This window comes from Macrotis lagotis, chromosome 1, assembly GCF_037893015.1.
Source record: "Macrotis lagotis isolate mMagLag1 chromosome 1, bilby.v1.9.chrom.fasta, whole genome shotgun sequence".
Taxonomy (NCBI): domain Eukaryota; kingdom Metazoa; phylum Chordata; class Mammalia; order Peramelemorphia; family Peramelidae; genus Macrotis; species Macrotis lagotis.
This window is the reverse complement of record NC_133658.1, coordinates 282,353,935-282,368,388: the sequence shown is the minus strand read 5'-3', so window position 1 is coordinate 282,368,388 and position 14,454 is coordinate 282,353,935. Positions and strand designations below refer to the sequence as shown.

At 43.0% G+C, this 14,454-nt stretch overlaps 1 protein-coding gene across 1 annotated transcript in view; it reads left to right on the top strand.

Annotated features, from left to right (window-relative positions):
- The window catches only part of NOTCH1 (notch receptor 1), a 70,391-nt gene extending 57,098 nt beyond the window's left edge, over positions 1–13,293 (top strand). The window contains exons 22-34 of the mRNA XM_074210713.1: positions 632–764; positions 1,682–1,939; positions 2,040–2,152; positions 2,390–2,958; positions 3,368–3,796; positions 4,347–4,495; positions 5,417–5,633; positions 5,955–6,042; positions 6,280–6,445; positions 7,145–7,440; positions 8,649–8,796; positions 8,919–9,016; positions 9,880–13,293. Of these exons, the coding sequence (XP_074066814.1) occupies positions 632–764; positions 1,682–1,939; positions 2,040–2,152; positions 2,390–2,958; positions 3,368–3,796; positions 4,347–4,495; positions 5,417–5,633; positions 5,955–6,042; positions 6,280–6,445; positions 7,145–7,440; positions 8,649–8,796; positions 8,919–9,016; positions 9,880–11,340 (4,125 nt within the window). The 3' untranslated portion in view covers positions 11,341–13,293. The remainder of the gene's footprint in view (positions 1–631; positions 765–1,681; positions 1,940–2,039; positions 2,153–2,389; positions 2,959–3,367; positions 3,797–4,346; positions 4,496–5,416; positions 5,634–5,954; positions 6,043–6,279; positions 6,446–7,144; positions 7,441–8,648; positions 8,797–8,918; positions 9,017–9,879) is intronic.
- The last annotated feature ends 1,161 nt before the right edge of the window (positions 13,294–14,454 follow it).

Below are 14,454 nucleotides of genomic sequence, written 5' to 3'. Positions count from 1 at the left end.
TGATGGTTTTTTTTTTTTTCAGGATTTAAAAGCTAAATTGGTGGTTTTCCTGAGGGAAATGGGTATTATGTAAAATACCTTGGGGTGGGGGGAGGCAGAGAAATGCAGGAGGGTGGGGCAGTGGTGGAATCTGACCTTGAGCCCACACTGTGGTCAAGAGAAACACTGACACAGTCAAAGCAATTATAGAAAAATACAAGGGGGCTGCTAGGTGGTGCAGTGGATAAAGCACTGGCCCTGGAGTCAAGGAGTACCTGGGTTTAAATGCGGTCTCAGACACTTAATAATTACCTAGCTGTGTGGCCTTGGGCAAGCCACTTAACCCCCTTTGCCTTGCAAAAAAACCTAAAAAAAAAATACAGGGCAGGTTGTTATTTTGCTTTGAATTTTCACTGAGTGCTGAACAAGATAGTATGGTGTTAAGGGAAGGCTTCTTGGTGAAGTAAGATTAGTGTAGAAGAGCCATCTGACCCTCTGAGCCTTAACACCTATTCTGTCTTTGCCCTTGAATGTTACTGGGACTGAGGAAATGGAGACCCAGTACTTCATAATGGTTAAGCCTCCTGAGACAGTTTGAGTTCATTCAGGGCCAGGTTGTGATGTTTTTCCCTTTCTTCCTCTTTCCTTTCAGTGTGTTGCTGGCTACCATGGAGTAAACTGCTCTGAGGAGATCAATGAGTGTTTGTCCCACCCTTGCCAGAATGGTGGCACCTGCATTGATCTGATTAATACATACAAGTGCTCATGTCCCAGAGGGACTCAGGGTAAGAGAGTGATCTTCACCAGATGAAAGGTCTTGGGATGGTTCAAGGGAAATGCAAATAGGGAAGATGTAAGAGTGCAGAAGGGCAAAGATGAGTCAAGTATTCTATGTGAGAAACTGAGGGAGTAGGGCAACTATATGGCACAGTGGATAGAGCACCATCTCTGGAGTCAGGACCTGAGTTCAAATTTGACCTCAGATACTTAATTACTTAGATAAGTCACTTAATCCCATTGCCTTGTAAAAACCAAAAAAAGAAAAAAAGAGAAACTGAGGTAGAAAACACTTCAAGGCTTGTAGAATAGTAGAATAAAGGAAGTTTTCTTTTTTAAGTTTTTTGCAAGGCAGATGGGGTTAAGCTGCTTGCCCAAGGTCACACAGCTAGGTAATTATTAAGTGTCTGAGGCCGGATTTGAACTCCGGTACTCCTGACTCCAGGGCAGGTGCTCTATCCACTGTGCCACCTAGCTGCCCCAATAAAGGAAGTTTTCATAGAGGACATGATCACTCCAGAATTAGCAGCCTTTTTCAAACTGCTGCCAATTTTCAAACCTTTATATCTAATATCACTGTCTCCTGAATTCAGTAAGTTTTCACATGGCCCCACTGTCCATGCTTAGGTATAACTCAAATAATTTGTTGGTTTCTTGTAATCTTCCCCCACCTTCTGACCCTATTTCTCAATATTGAAATGCTGTGTTATGTGGTGGAAGGAACCTTGGATTCAGTGAGTCTAGAGATGATCCAGGTTTCCAAGTCTTAACTGTGCTATTAAGCATCTGAGTTACCCTGGACAAGTCATTTCAACTCCTTTTGGCCCTCATATTTCTCATATTAAATGGAAAATATGCTACCTGTTTTATATGTTTTTAGAAACTGGCTATTCACGTTCCTCATCCCTTGTGTGGTTGCCCACAGGTGTTCACTGTGAGATCAACGTGGATGACTGCAATCCTTTCATTGACCCCATTACCCGGGGACCAAAGTGTTTCAATAATGGCAAGTGTGTTGACCAGGTTGGAGGCTACAGTTGTACCTGCCCTCCTGGCTTTGTTGGAGAGCGCTGTGAAGGTGATGTCAACGAGTGTCTCTCCAATCCCTGTGATCCTCATGGCACTCAGAACTGTGTGCAACGTGTCAATGACTTTAAATGTGAATGTCGGCAGGGCTACACAGGTAGGCAGGCGGGGCATGGTGGGGGGCAGAAGTTAGGGAATGGGCAGAATGAAGAAAGATTGACCATCGTCACATTTACATATCCCTGTCACCATCCCAGGGCGCCGCTGTGATTCTGTTGTTGATGGCTGTAAAGGCAAGCCCTGTAAGAATGGTGGGACCTGTGCCGTGGCAACTAACACTGGACGTGGCTTCATCTGCAACTGCCCCTCAGTACGTGGTCATGTGATTTTGTGGGTTGGCGGAATGGAGTGGAAGGGAAGGGGAAATCCAAGATAAAGATAGGTCAGCCTCTCCAGACTCCAATCCTCTATCTGATGACCCAGAGGGAACCAGTCCTAGATGTCTCACTGAACCCTCCTCCGAGAACCCCCTTAAGGTTACACTAAATCATGGATTATGAGTCTAAGGAAGAAGAGATACCATAACCTCTCTCTAAACTCTCTCCAGGGCTTTGATGGTGCTACGTGTGAGAATGATTCCCGTACCTGCGGCAGCCTGCACTGCAGGAATGGGGGCACTTGTGTCTCTGGCCAGAAGAGCTCCAAGTGCTTATGCCTGGGGCCCTTCACCGGCCCAGAGTGCCAGTACCCAGTAAGCAGCCCATGCCTCTCCAACCCCTGCTACAATCAGGGTACCTGCAAGTTCATCCCTGAGAGCCCTTTCTACCAGTGCCACTGCCCTGCCAAGTTCAATGGGCTTTTGTGCCACATCCTGGACTTCTCTTTTGAGGGTGGAGAGGGGAAAGACATCATCCCACCTGAAATTGAAGAGAAATGTGAGATCCCTGAGTGCAAGAAGACCACTGGTAATAAGATTTGTGACAGCAACTGTAATAACCACGCTTGTGGCTGGGATGGCGGAGACTGTTCCCTTAACTTCAATGACCCTTGGAAGAACTGTACTCAGTCTCTGCAATGCTGGAAGTACTTCAATGATGGCAGTTGTGATAGCCAGTGCAATAATGCTGGCTGCCTGTTTGATGGCTTTGATTGTCAGAAAGTGGAGGTCCAGTGCAAGTGAGTCTCCTATGCCTACCATTTCTCTTTCCACTTTCGCTTTCCCTGAGAGGTTTAGAAGGCCAGTTCTGCTGGTCCATACAAACAGTCAAATTTATTTTGTGTTCTGATGGGATTTGGTGATGTGGGAAAACCCAAGTTCCCTGACTCCCATCCCACACCCCTCCCCATCTCCTTTACCTCTGCTCCAGGGTATGGGAGGGGAGGGAAAGGGGCAAGGAGTCATTTTTCTGGAGAGGGAACAGCATGAGCAAAAGTTCTCGGTTGAGAATGTTATTGCTCTTGTGTTCAGAGAATAGATTTGGAGACTATTCTAAAGAGTACACTGGTGGATGGTTCTAAGAAAATAAACTGTTGCTCATTTTGAGACAAGTGACCAGGAAATGACAGTGTCCTCCTCTCCCTCTAGCCCCCTGTATGACCAATACTGTAAGGACCACTTCAGCGATGGCCACTGTGACCAGGGTTGCAACAATGCAGAGTGTGAGTGGGATGGTTTGGATTGTGCTGACAACATGCCCGAAAAGCTGGCAGATGGAACCCTGGTGGTTGTGGTGCTCATGCTCCCAGAAAACCTGAAGAACAACTCTTTCCATTTCCTTCGGGAGCTAAGCCGAGTGTTACACACCAATGTGGTCTTCAAGAAGAATGCCAATGGGGAGTACATGATCTTCCCCTACTATGGCAATGCAGAGGAGCTGAAAAAACACCACATCAAGAGATCTGCAGAGAGCTGGGCTGACATGCCTGGTGCTGTCTTTGGTAAAATGAAGACTTCTCTTTACTCCCGAGTTGGAGGGAGGCAGCGGAGAGAACTGGACCAGATGGACATCCGAGGGTAAGAATCCAGTGGGTTTTCTGAACCCTAAGTTCATCATCTTTTATCTTGTTTTTGTATCATTTCCATTTCTCAACATATCCTTCTTCCCCCTCCTTTATCCCATGTTACAAAGAATAAAAGCAGAAAGGAGAAAAGCAGTTAAGTAAAACCAATCAACACGTCAATTGAGTCTTGGCAGTACATGCACTGTTTCTCTCCCCTTCCCCACTGTACAAAGAAGGGAGGGAAATACATTCTTAACTCTTTTAGGAAGGATCAAACTTAGTCATCTTTGAATCACATTATTTTAATGCTTCCATATAAACTTCTTGCTTTTAAAAGTACACTGACTAGGTATCAGTTTCTCCATCTTGCCCTCTTAATGAATATCATATGAGATAAGGTAGATGGAACTATTTGAAAAGGAGAGCAGATATATACAGCTCTGAAGGGTTGAAAGTAATCTTTTGCTTCTGCAGTTAGGACTACCATGCAATTCTACTAGTTCTCTCACTTGTATCCCATCATCATTTCTGCTTCTCCTTATGCTATCTCCCCATCCATACAGATCAATTGTATATCTGGAAATTGACAACCGCCAGTGTATCCAGTCATCCTCCCAATGTTTTCAGAGTACGACAGATGTGGCAGCTTTCCTGGGAGCCTTGGCTTCAATGGGGAACCTTAACATCCCCTATAAAATAGAAGCTGTACAGAGTAAGTAAGTCCATCATATCCTAGGGTATGGAGGATTGTGCAACATAACTGGATGTAGAACAGAATTACCCCACTCTTGATGCTATCTCCTCCCCTTTAGATCTCCTACTAGTTCATTCATTAGCCAGTTCCCAGGTCAAATATCTGGCTTATTTTTGTCCTTAAAAACCTTGAATTATTTTTCTCTTTTTCTTTTTGGGGGTATGGGAGAAAGAAAGACAGGAGGGGCTAAATCTGTCTTAATTTCTCCAAAGACTGGGACTAAATAATTTTTCTCAGCTGGTCTGAAGGGTGTCCCACTTATGCTATTCAAAGCTCTGGAAAAGATTTTCCAGACCTCTGAACAGAGGACAAGTGAGACACCTTATGGTACCAATGGTGCCAGCTGTTAAAAATGTACATCTTTGGAGAAGTAAGCTTATTGGTAAGCCATAATAAGTAACTGAATATCTGTCTTTCTGTGCTCATCCACTCTCCACATTCCACTCTTTTGCCCCCTCCCCAGGCCTTTTTTCCCTTTGTTGGGTATTATTTCAAAATCATTACAGCTTTAAAAAAAAAAAACAAGAATTGATCGGTGTCATGTGAGGAGTTGAAGTTTGTATCTTGAAAATCCCCCCTAAATCCTTTGTCTTAACAGCTCAATGCAAGTGCACTGATTTGAAGTTTGCTAATCCTTTTCCTTAAAGGAGAAAAAAGTAAAAGCTGTCTCCAGATACAATGGGCTAGTACAGGAGAGAATTTAGTGATATTTTGCAATTCTGATTAATCATGTATAAAATGACCTTATTTTGGGGAGAATGATATAGAGCTAGTGAGTTACATTTTATGAACTAATTTCACTCTATCTGACTACTCCAGTCCTTGACTTGATATGTAGCTCAATGTTCCGGTGCGTTCCCTTACCCTGTCCCCTTGTAGGTAAGACAGTGGACTCCCCAGAGAACTCTCAGTTGTATCCTATGTACGTACTGGTGGCTGCTTTTGCACTACTGGCCTTCATTGGCTTTGGTGTGCTGGTGTCAAGAAAACGGCGCAGGGAACATGGCCAGCTATGGTTCCCTGAGGGCTTCAAAGTGACCGAGTCCAGCAAGAAGAAACGGCGGGAGCCTTTAGGCGAGGATTCAGTGGGATTGAAGTAAGTCACAGCGGGGATTTTAACCCATCTCATTCCAGGAAGAGTGGGTGGAGGTCTGAGGGAGGTGTGTTGGGAACAGGCACTGTCCTCTTTAGCGTTGGTGGTCTGAGCAGTGGGAAGACCTTTCCCCAGGGAAACTTCCCCTTCCCTTTCTTGCATGGTGGATTAGGTTCTGTCTGTGAGAGCGGTGGCCATTCAGAGTACTGAGCAATTGTAGATAGGGTCCAGAGGGAAAGAGCTGGGGTGGAGTCTTGTGAAATATTCCCAGCCTTTCTCAGTGAGTGTAGTTCACTCTTATCCTTCTCTTTACCCTTTCCAAAGACCCTTGAAGAATGCCTCAGATGGTGCCTTAATGGATGACAATCAGAATGAATGGGGAGATGAAGACCTGGAGACCAAGAAATTCAGGGTGAGCCTTGCTTCCTGTCATTTGGGGATAGGTCAGTGAGAGGCCCTTTAAGTTGGCTCTAGATGCCCGGGAGCTTTGTTGAAGCTTTCCTTCCTACAGCAGCTGAAGCCTGATTTCTCCACTTAGTCCCCCCCCTTCCTTGGCTTCAGATGCCAGGGAGCTTTGTTGAAGCTTTCCTTCCTACAGTAGCTGAAGCCTGATTTCTCCACCCATTCCCCCTTTCCTTTGCTTTTCCAGTTTGAAGAACAAGTCATGCTGCCAGACATGGATGATCAGACAGATCACCGGCAGTGGACTCAGCAGCATCTTGATGCTGCTGACCTCCGGATCCCCTCTATGGCTCCTACCCCACCCCAGGGCGAGATTGATGCTGACTGCATGGATGTGAATGTCAGAGGTCCTGGTAAGAAGACCCTCCTAAGACTCCTCACACTTTCTCTACCTCAGCGTAGCTCATAGATCTATTTATATAAACAGCCCCTGGCACTGTCCTTTCCCCAAATCCATTAAGGTCTTTTCTGGCATGTTCTAATTTCCACCCCCATTCCTCTGCCACACGCAGAAGGTCAATAGCAACATGGTGTGATCAACATTCTGAAAGCCTTCTCTTTTGAATGGGGAGGGAAAACCCTTTTCAGTTCTGTTAGATTTCAAGTTCAGAAAAGGTTGTGGGAAACTTCTCAAGACTCCCAACACAAAAGTGTGTGTGTGGTCCACCCTCATCCCCAGCTTGCTCTTTAAGACAATTCACCAATTTCAGGTTTTGAGTAACACATAGGATATTTGAATATTCTTGTCTCCAGAAACTAAGTTTTACCCAAGCTGCCTCTCAAAAAGGCAAAACACTCTTAATTGTAGAGTTTTTAAAACCTCATTCCATATGGGCACATGTTGCTTTTGGTGGGTGAAGAATTAGAAGTGCAGATATTATATGAAGTGAGACAAGTAGGGTCAGTGTCTGAACTAACAATCTAAAGGTTCTTTTTTGTTAACTACACCCTCAGATTAAAAATTTGAATGGAGAAAGTTCTATTTTGGCTCTTTGGAAAGTAATAGCTATAGCAATATTAGACTAAATGGACCTCCCCTGTCTCTCCCATAGATGGTTTCACCCCTTTGATGATCGCTTCATGTAGTGGAGGGGGCCTAGAGACAGGCAACAGTGAAGAAGAGGAGGATGCCCCAGCTGTCATCTCAGACTTCATCTATCAGGGAGCTAGCCTGCACAATCAAACAGACCGAACTGGGGAGACAGCCCTTCATCTGGCTGCTCGCTACTCCCGTTCAGATGCAGCCAAACGTCTGCTGGAGGCCAGCGCAGATGCCAACATTCAGGACAACATGGGTCGAACTCCTCTTCATGCAGCTGTGTCTGCTGATGCTCAGGGGGTCTTCCAGGTAGGTGCCTGCCAGGTGTCTGAAAAATTCATCTTTTTTTCTTGGCTGAGTTTATCTGAAAATTGTTCATCCAAAAAGAGGCTAAGAAGGTATAAGTCAACAAGCAATTTTCTAAGCACTGCTATATGCCAGGACTATGCAGAAAGTGGTACTTGAAGAGTTTTGAAGAAAACGGGTTTCTAATAGGTGTGAGATAGGCATGTGTTCCAAGTGCCAGTGCGAAAAATTCAAGAGGGATGAAGAATGAAACTAAAACTTGAATATTAGAACTAGACAGAGAGGGGCATACTCATCCTTTTCACATTAGTATATAAACTTGAGGAATTTGTTCTCCCCAAAGATGTTAGAGGCATTGAAGACAGAGTTAAATAAATCTTTGGAAAATGGGGGCCATATAGTGGATATAGAGACAGTAAGAGGTATTTGGGGACACCCATAGTTTTTGAGGGTAATTGATTCCTCCAACTAGAATTTGCTGGGGAGTCAGGGAGAGGTGAGAGCCTCTAGGAACTGGCACCAAGGTGTCACTGGGAACCCCAAGAACACTGAAGTTTGTTTCTTGCTTCTTATCAAGCCACCAACATTCATACCCAATTGATCTATCTATGGAACTGTATCCTTAGGCCAGAGGTATTGCCTGTAGTCATGATGTGGGTTTACTGTGGCAATTTCTTAATCCTTTGCAGTGAATAAACAGAAAGTCGAGGAATGTTTGCAATGATAATTGTGATTTTGAGTACCTGTCCTGTAGAGGGCTTCTTTAGGAGTTGAATTAAGCCATTTTCCCCTTAAGCAGAAGGGGAATTTCCCTTCTTGTCTATCAGGATCATAAAGTAAAACCAATATGTGAAAACATGGATTTAGAAAGGCCTCTAGAGGTCATTTAATTTAACCTCATTTTATAGATGAGAAAATTATGTGAGAGAAGTGAAGTTATGCAGTTACCAAGACCTAACAATTGGTGAATGGCTAGATTTATGCAAAAGACAAAGTAGGAAATGCTGATTTACTGCAAAATGCCATTCAAGTCATGTCCATATTACCCACATATTAGATGGCCCCTTTTCTTAAAATCCCCCATTCTTCCTCCTTCACTTAAGCTATCCATGTGTCCAACACTGCAATATGGTCTTTCACTACATGCCTCTGCAATTGTGTTCCTTCCTGTCACTTCCCTGACTCTTAAATTCTCATTTTTCCTTGGCCAGATCCTGATCCGGAATAGAGCTACAGATCTAGATGCTCGAATGCATGATGGGACCACTCCACTGATCCTGGCTGCCCGGTTGGCAGTGGAAGGCATGCTGGAAGACCTCATCAACTCTCATGCAGATGTCAATGCAGTTGATGATCTGGGTAGGCCCTTGGGCAGGGATGGGGGGGGGGTAGGACCATGAAAGCCTTTGGGAAGGGGAGAATGTATCTTTTTTTTTTTTTTTACAGTTGATTCAATATATTTTGACCTTCTTATCCTCTAGGCAAGTCTGCCCTGCACTGGGCAGCTGCAGTAAATAATGTTGACGCTGCTGTTGTACTGCTGAAAAATGGAGCCAATAAGGATATGCAGAACAACAAGGTAAGACAAGAAACTACTTGGCTCCATCCTTGCAAAGGCAGTGATGGTGGGAGGGAGTTATTTCTTTTGTAAAAGTTAAATTTAGGGCCGGCTAGGTGGCTCAGTGGATAGAGCACCAGCCCTGGAGTCAGGAGGACCTGAGTTCAAATCCAGCCTCAGACACTTAATAATTACCTAGCTGTGTGGCCTTGGGCAAGTCACTTAACCCCACTGCCTAGCAAAAAAAAGTTAAATTTACCAGATTCTAGAGCTAGAAGACTATAAAATACACAGAAAGGGCACTAGATTTGGAATTGCAAGTACCTAGATTTGAATCTTGACTGCTGTTAGCTAACTGTAGGACTATAGGCAAGTCTTTTAGCTTCTGAGCCTCAGTTTCCTTATCTAAAAAATGGACTAATAACATCTGAGGTACTAATTTCACAAGAATACTATGGGAATGAATTAGAATAATTTAGGAAAAGTAACACACACAGAGAATAGGTTATAAAAAGTATTTATATCATATATACTGTATAAAGGGGTGTGTGTGTGTGTGTGTGTGTGTGTGTGTGTGTGTGTGTGTGTGTTATTTCTAGCTCTGTGACCTTGAATATCTTCGGGCTAGGGCTATCTCTTAAGACTGGAGCAAATCCTCTCATCCCAGATTCTCTGGTTCAACCCAATGCCTACTTTCCTGAAATCCCCTAGGGATGGAAACCACAAACATATCTCAATCTTGCTTTCTCATATTTCGTTAAGTAACTAAGAGTATTTTGTATAAGGATGAGATAAGGACTTGTCCCAATTACAAGATCCATTCTGGATGATGGGGTTTTAAGACACTCTCCTAAACAATTGTTTGTTCTATGCCTCTTCTCTAGGAAGAAACACCTTTGTTCCTTGCAGCCAGAGAAGGGAGTTATGAGACTGCCAAAGTTTTGCTGGACCACTTTGCAAACCGGGATATAACTGACCACATGGACCGGCTGCCTCGAGATATTGCTCAGGAACGGATGCACCATGACATTGTGCGGCTTCTGGATGAGTACAATTTAGTGCGCAGCCCACCCCTGCACAATGGGCCCCTGGGAGCACCCACCTTGTCTCCTCCACTCTGCTCTCCTAATAGTTACATTGGCAACCTGAAGCCAGCAGTCCAGGGCAAGAAGGCCCGGAAACCCAGCACCAAGGGACTCAGTTGTAATGGCAAGGATGCCAAAGACATCAAGACCCGTAGGAAAAAGTCTCAAGATGGAAAGGGCTGCCTTTTGGACAGTTCCAGTGTGCTGTCTCCTGTTGATTCTCTTGAGTCACCCCATGGCTATCTGTCAGATGTGGCATCTCCACCATTAATGACTTCCCCCTTCCAACAGTCCCCATCCATGCCCCTGAACCATTTACCTGGTATGCCTGATGCCCATCTAAGCATCAATCATCTGAACATGGCTGGGAAGCAGGAGATGGCTGCACTGGGCAGTGCCAACCGCCTGGGCTTTGATGCAGTACCACCTCGCCTGTCTCACCTTCCTGTTGCTTCTAGTCCCAACTCAGTAATGAATAGTGGGTCTATGAATTTCGCAGTTGGTGGAGCAGCCAGCCTGAATGGGCAATGTGAGTGGCTTTCACGACTCCAGAGTGGGATGGTCCAAAACCAGTATAATCCTCTGAGAGGGAACATCCCAGCTGGGCCACTGAATCCACCTGCTCAGAGCCTGCAGCACAACATCTTGGGGCCACTCCACAATGGTCTTTCCTCTACTACCCTGTCCCAGATGATGAGCTACCAGGGTATGCCTAACACTCGGCTAGCCACTCAGCCCCACATGATGCAGGCCCAGCAGTTGCAGCAGATGCAGCCACAGCCAAACTTGCAGCAGCCACAGCCAAACTTGCAACCACAGCAGCAACAGCAGCAGCAACAACAACAGCACAACACAAGCTCCACCACAACTGGCCATATCAGCCAGGGTTTCCTTGGCAGCGAGTTGAACCAACAAGATGTGCAACAGCTAGGGAGCAGCAGCATGGCTGTCCACACGATTCTGCCACAGGAGACCCAGATCCTGCCAACAACCCTGCCAACTTCCCTCTCTCAACCCATGACCACTACTCAATTCTTGACTCCACCATCTCAGCACAGTTACTCTTCCCCTATGGACAACACACCCAGTCACCAGCTCCAAGTTCCTGATCATCCCTTCTTGACCCCATCCCCAGAGTCACCAGACCAGTGGTCTAGCTCCTCTCCACATTCCAACATCTCTGACTGGTCGGAAGGTATATCAAGTCCACCTACAAGCATGCAGTCACAGATAGCACACATTCCAGATGCTTTTAAGTGAACACATAGTGTCTCACCACAAAACTTGATAATTTTTCTTTCCTAAGAACCATGAGAGGAAAGAGGACATTTGGGAATGATGCTTATGCTGTGACTTGACTGAAGGATTCATTTTTCTTTTCTTTTTTTTATATGTTTTTATACAGAATAAGAAAAATTTTAATTTTTTTTAGTATTTATTTATGTACTTTTATTTTACATGAAAACACTGCCTTTTTTATTTATATGTTCAATGTAGGGCTCAAGGCAAAAAGTTTGTTTTGAGACAAAACTAGCTGTTTAGAAAAATGGTTTTCTTTAATATGATAATTTTTCTTGTGTGTTTGTAATGATAAGCAAAGATTCATGATTTAGAAGTTACCTTTATTTATTGATAAGCTTTCCAAATCCAGAGATAAATGATAGGGAAGGGGGAGAGGAGAAAGTTATTTTTAAACCAGCTATGCAGAAAAGTTCCCAAAAACCTGCAGTTTTTCCCTAGCCCCATTCCCCACCTGCCAGTACCGCCCATTGCCTTATTCATCTGCCTCCCAGTGATTTCAGTATCAATGAACTGACAACATATGTCTCTGCAAGTAGAAGTTGTAAAATGTTAATTTTCAAGAAAACCTAAAAGAGCAAAAAAAAAAAAAAAATGGAAAGAGCCTTTAAGGCTTTTAGCAGAGGTCCTTTATAAATTTGCATGTCTGTCTTTAATATGAATTTGAGGTATCTTAAAATGGAATGGTTTTTTGAAATGTACTTAAAATGTTTCCTTGAGGATACATTTTATGGTACCAATCATGAATCTTTGTTTACAATTTCAGTATTACGTAGTTTCAGGTTCAACAACAACAAAAAAAAGGTTTTGGGTTGTTTTGTTTTTATTTAAACACAGATATGAGCAATCAGGCCTATAGACCTGTACTCAATTTTTAAGCTAATGGAATTCACACAATAGATGCCACCTGTTAAGGGGGGAAAAAAAAACAGGACCGTGCTTGGCATCAGCAAAGGAAAAGAAACACCTCACCTTTAATATCTTTTTTTTTCAGGTTCAGCAAATAATAGAACAAACAAGTTCTGGGATTGGTGTTTGACATACCACACCTTGATTTTCTACTCATATTTGTTATAGGAAGTTTTCCAGGACACTTTAAATATCTGCATAAAGGTTTTTTTGGTGGGTTTGTTTTTGCTTTTTTTTTTTTCTGAACAAATTCATTATACCAGTCAAGGCTGTGTGCTTCAGTCCTACTCAGATATTGCTCCCTTTCAGCTTTGGGATATGGACGTTTGTAGTAAGATAAAGTTGTGTCTGGTTCAGGGTATGCACTGAAGCCTCTAGTCCTAAGGACTAGAAGAGAAAATGCAGCTGAGGACATGGATGATGAAGTTGTTTTAAATGTAATGTTGGCCATTGGACCCTCTCCTTTCATAGAGGTGCAACTCAGTTATGAGGTGACACATACTTAAGCGTGAGGGGAGGCAAAAAGATCAACCTTATAATCTAATGTATAAGCCTATGGCAAGTTAAATGTTTGTAAATAAATTTTTAAAAGGTGGATTTTGTTTCAAAAATCTAAATGAACAAGTCTTAAGTATTTCATGCCAATTAGAGATGTCAGAATATTGCTGTGCCTGCAAATGAAGAATCACCTGGCTGTGCAGGGATATGTTTGTTTACTTTTTAAAAAAAAGCTCTTCTGCATTGTGGATATCAGGTCAAATTAGATTGCCAGTTTTTCAAGCCTGCACCTTCCTAACCAGTGATATTTTTGCATCCCTAATGTGCATGTCTAAACATCATATGATGTTGATTCATTTCATGTTTTATAAACTAGAGACTGTAGTTTACAGAAGAAGAGAAACCTTTTAATAAAATTGTCTACATGCAAAACTGTAGATTACAAAAATTATGTACTTTTTGTTTTGTTTTTGTTAACTGATTTGCAATAAATGATTCTGTCATCTAGATTTTACTAAATCTGGCTATGGTGATTGGTACTCTTTCTCTCTTCCCCCTCCACCCCCTTTCTGGATTGTGATGCTACCAGTAGATTTCTCCTCTGGACTCAAGTAGTTGAAGGGCAGTGGGAGTCATCTCAAGTTAGAGTCATGAAATAGCTTTCACAAGACAGGGAAGGTTAGAGTGGAGATGTGAGTTTAGTATATCCTCTTTCTCCAGAAATTCTGGGAAATTTTAGAATAAATTAGAATGTATGTCTAGAGAATTAATCATGGAGGTGAGAAAACCAGCATATGTTGTTGAATAGCAACTGAGTTTATTTTGTTCAGTTTGTGTCTCACATAAATGTCATTCAAATATAACTACCTTCATGAAAATTTTCCTGGTCAATTTTTTCTTCCTTCAAATTCCATAAGTGAATTTTTTTCTCTCCCCCCCTCCAGGGATGACACTTTATACTTTTCTTATGGAATTATTCAAATTCTAACACATATAATTATGTACTCACTCTTTTATTCACCACTTAATTGTAAGTCTTTCAGGGTAGGACCAGATCTTGTTCATCTATATCCCCTGTAAAAAACAAAACTATTCCTTCCAGCCAGGTTTCTTGCCTTCCTGTTGCAAGAGTAGAAACACCATCACACTGAACAGGGAAAAGGAAGAAAGGCCATTCCATTATCATTATCTAACTTATTACTCCAATCTGGTTGTCTGCCTTGAGAAAGGGGAGTAATTCCTTCAACTCTTTAAGTACATGTCTCCTCACTTGAACTGTCCAAGGCCCTAAGGCATTCCACCTTGAGACAACACTCTAACCTCATAGTTCCCCAGTTGATTCACTCCACATGACTATTTCACCCCACATTGGTCTCATATAAGATTATAATCTTGTCATCACAAATCCAGCACTTCAACATTCATGAATTATAAAGAAAGTTCTCTGATCCCAATCTATTGTCGATATACTTCTCTCACTTCTTGTTTTGTAGTTACATCATGACCTCCAAGTCTTCAGTTCTTTTTCAGGCTATTACCATTAGCCATATTTTCCTCCCTTCCCTATTTTGATCCCCTTGGTACTATTATTTTCCCCTTCCAGAGTCCTTTTACTCCTTAATACACTGCCAATCTTTTCTTGCCAAGCATCAGTTGAATTGTTACACT